General features: G+C 46.6%; 1 protein-coding gene across 2 annotated transcripts in view; it reads right to left on the bottom strand.

Moving 5' to 3' along the window:
* Window positions 1-1,551: 1,551 nt before the first annotated feature.
* Window positions 1,552-4,155, bottom strand: part of mgll (monoglyceride lipase) — a 25,301-nt gene continuing 22,697 nt past the window's right edge. For both annotated transcript variants that reach the window (XM_035383483.1, XM_035383480.1), the window contains one exon: window positions 1,552-2,689. In XM_035383483.1, coding sequence (XP_035239374.1) covers window positions 2,570-2,689 — 120 coding nt within the window. In that variant the 3' untranslated portion in view covers window positions 1,552-2,569. The remainder of the gene's footprint in view (window positions 2,690-4,155) is intronic.

The raw sequence follows: 4,155 nt of genomic DNA, 5'->3' as shown, positions 1-4,155 counted from the left end.
TTTAATATGACCTTATGTGGCCAGCTGAGCTGTTCTAATCCTACAGAGTATTAGCTGAATGTATTTCAGCAATACACCATTTCCTTGACTAACTTCTGTTCCATTTTGTTGTTCCCGCTGTTTACATACTTATGTTTTGAGAAAAAAAGAGCTGAAAAAACGACTTGGAGTCTCTGAACAAGTCCTAACTGGTCCTCAATAACATATTTTTCCCCCAGATAATACTTTGTTTATATTTAGATGTGAATTATACAATATATACTTCCATATAAACTGACCCAAATGTAGTACACATCCTTGGTAACTCTGTGATCAGTGTAATATTTAATTGCATCTAACTGAATTTCATCCAACAGACAAAAGGCTTATGTAGATGAAGGTTTGGGGTCGATTCTGTTTTCATTTCAGTCAATTCACAAAATGAACCGAAACTCAATTCATGATTGGAAATATGCCTATAAGGTCCTATGAAGATTTTTTCTGAACTAATTATTTGCTAAACGTGCTACATAAATAAATTTTAGATTGACCTGACACACTTCACATACTCTTGTACTAATCAGCCACTGTATTGCCACCAGCAGCCTGTATCACGAAGCAGGATTACTGAATTAGCTGTATAACTGCGCAGAGTAAAACCCTTTTTCAGTCCAGGTTCCAGATCTGGGAGGGTTCCGGGTTTTACTCAGTGCAGTTATCCAGCCAACTCAGTAACCCTGCTTGGTGATACGGGCTCCTGTTTTGGGCGCTGGATAACCATATCAGACATGAACGTTACTGGAGAGGTGGGGTCCCCAGCTACTGGGTGATTAATTTAGGGGGTGTCGTGATTTAAAAGTTGGGAACCCCTGGCCTATAGTATTTGTTGAGTGAACAATGAGGACCACAGGCCAATGAAAGATGTCTAGTGTTTTATTACCTGCATCAAGTACATAAACACGTGAGTACTCCCGACCACATGAGTTAAATGTAGAAAGCTCAGTATTCCAAACCACATTCTGTAAGCCTGCATGTGACCGTCGTCCGATCAATGCCATAAAGCAACTACCCACAGCTTTCAGAATGTATAAATGTACAGTAGTTTCTAACAGTGATCAAGTTACATGTGCTAAAACAGTAGTTGTACGTTCATGTGTTAACACAGTGCCCGTGTCAGATGTACACTCTAATTGAAAAACGATAAAAAAGTGGCTGCCTTTTCTGCTTGGGGAGGATCCGAGCTTCGTAGTACTGGCAGTCTCGGCAGACTGCCACAGCCTGTTGACCACTCCATTGGCACACACACACACACACACACACACACACACAGACACATGCACATACACACACACACACACATGCACATACACACACACACACATACACACACGCATGCACATACACACACACATACACACACACACACACACACACACACATACACACGCATGCACATACACGCATGCACACACACACACACACACACAGACACACGCATGCACACACACACACTCACACACACACACACACGCACACGCGAACACACATGCACGCAGCCTGATTCAAGAAAAATCCAGTCCCACTTGGCTATATTATAGACTGTCAACATAAATATATTACTAACCTTACAATAAATCTATGATAAATCAACGGTCAATTCTGACCATATTAACAAACTAGAAACAATGACATACAAGATACTGAGTAGATAAAAAGCACATTCCCACACAATTTAAGTCATTATAGTTATTAGTCTAATTAAGAGAGACGCACAGTAACCAGCATGCAATTCATAGTCCACTTCACAGCTTGTCTGGCTTCACTGTGGCATAGGTCTGACTAGTACACAGCTTCTGCACAATAACCCATGATGCGCCATGTTTGCCTCCTGAAGATACATCCGTTTTTCTACATGGGGCTTTATATCCTGAAATGTTACCATAGTAACAAGCAGTTCCTTTTACAGGGCACGTGAGTTGTAGGCAGTATTGCCAGATGACCACTAGGGGGCCACCTGTGTCAGAAACTTAGCCCTGCTGGGAAGCAAATAAACCTGAAGCTGATTGTCTAATGAGCACAAGATGTTTGACAAAAAAAAAGAACATTTCTCCACAGGAACGTATGGCCCACTTCACACTGCAGATAAAGATACAGGGAAGTCATTCAATAAATTATTTCCCTCAGTAATACAATCTCTCGGTCTGTCCGTTAAATGTACAGAACTCCACTTCCATCTCAGGAACGAAGCTTTTGCCCTCAGAAAAGGTTTGAGACAGGCTCTTCATCATTCTGCGCGGGGTCAGAGGTCGTTCATAATAGCCCCGTGGCGACCGACTGACCCCGCTCACCTCTCCTTCCGCGGGGTTGGAGGCCCTCGCCGGAATCCGTCAGCCAATGAGCCGAGAGGCCGAACCGGCGGTGGAACGCAGTCACGCTGCTCCTGGTCTGTGATCGGTGCATTGCTAGAGGTGTGTGTGTCCAAATTCGGCCGCAGGGTTTCCCCCGTCGGGTTGCGAGGGTGAGTCGATCGCGCGGTGAAGAGACGCAGACGGGCGGGCAGACGGGGGGGGGAAGGAAGATGGCGGACGCTCTAGCTGGACGCCCGCTGCCCCTCGATCCGCTCGGCGACCCACGCGCTCACCTCCTGCAGGACCGACTCCGCCGTCTCCGGCAGGTCGTTGTGAAGGGCGTGGTACGCCCCCTCGTACACCTGAGACACAGTCACACGCTGGTCAGTGCACCTGAGACACAGTCACACGCTGGTCAGTGCACCTGAGACACAATCACACGCTGATCAGTGCACCTGAGACACAATCACACGCCGATCAGTGCACCTGAGACACAATCACACGCTGATCAGTGCACCTGAGACACTATCACACGCTGATCAGTGCACCTGAGACACTATCACACGCTGATCAGTGCACCTGAGACACAATCACACGCTGATCAGTGCACCTGAGACACAATCACACGCTGATCAGTACACCTGAGACACTATCACACGCTGATCAGTGCACCTGAGACACAATCACACGCTGATCAGTGCACCTGAGACACAATCACACGCTGATCAGTGCACCTGAGACACAATCACACGCTGATCAGTGCACCTGAGACACAATCACATGCCCCCTCGTACACCTGAGACACAATCACACGCCGATCAGTGCACCTGAGACACAATCACACGCCGATCAGTGCACCTGAGACACAATCACACGCTGATCAGTGCACCTGCGACACAATCACACGCTGATCAGTGCACCTGAGACACAATCACACGCTGATCAGTGCACCTGAGACACTATCACACGCTGATCAGTGCACCTGAGACACTATCACACGCCGATCAGTGCACCTGAGACACAATCACACGCTGATCAGTGCACCTGAGATACAATCACACGCTGATCAGTGCACCTGAGATACAATCACATGCTGATCAGTGCACCTGAGATACTATCACACACTGATCAGTACACCCGAGATACAATCACACACTGATCAGTACACCTGACACACACTGATCAGTACACCTGAGATACAATCACACTGATCAGTACACCTGAGATACAATCACACACTGATCAGTACACCTGAGACGCAATCACACACTGATCAGTACACCTGAGAGACAATCACACACTGATCAGTACACCTGACACACACTGATCAGTACACCTGAGATACAATCACACACTGATCACTACACCTGACACACACTGATCAGTACACCTGAGACACAATCACACACTGATCAGTGCACCTGACATACAATCACACACTGATCAGTACACCTGACACACACTGATCAGTACACCTGAGATACAATCACACACTGATCACATCTAAGACACACACGTTAATTAGTATGTCTGAGACACACACACATACTGAACAGGGTTACAGGGTTAACTTCTTAAAATTTGTTTAAAAATATATTAGGGGGGTGGGGCTCTCAATATATCTTGTCCCAGGCCCAAGAATTCAGTGCTGTGACCCTGCACCTGTGACACACATAAATACACACACACAGATACCATGCCCACTCAAAACCATTCAACATGCACACACACACACACACATACGCGCGCACACACACACACACACACACACACACACACACGTGCGATGGACTGAGTAGGAGGTGGGATGGGATGAAATCTGGCCAGA

The sequence above is a fragment of the Anguilla anguilla genome, chromosome 11 (genome assembly GCF_013347855.1).
Source record: "Anguilla anguilla isolate fAngAng1 chromosome 11, fAngAng1.pri, whole genome shotgun sequence".
Taxonomy (NCBI): Eukaryota; Metazoa; Chordata; class Actinopteri; order Anguilliformes; family Anguillidae; genus Anguilla; species Anguilla anguilla.
The sequence above is the reverse complement of the archived record's forward strand: the minus strand, read 5'-3'. Positions and strand labels throughout refer to the sequence as shown.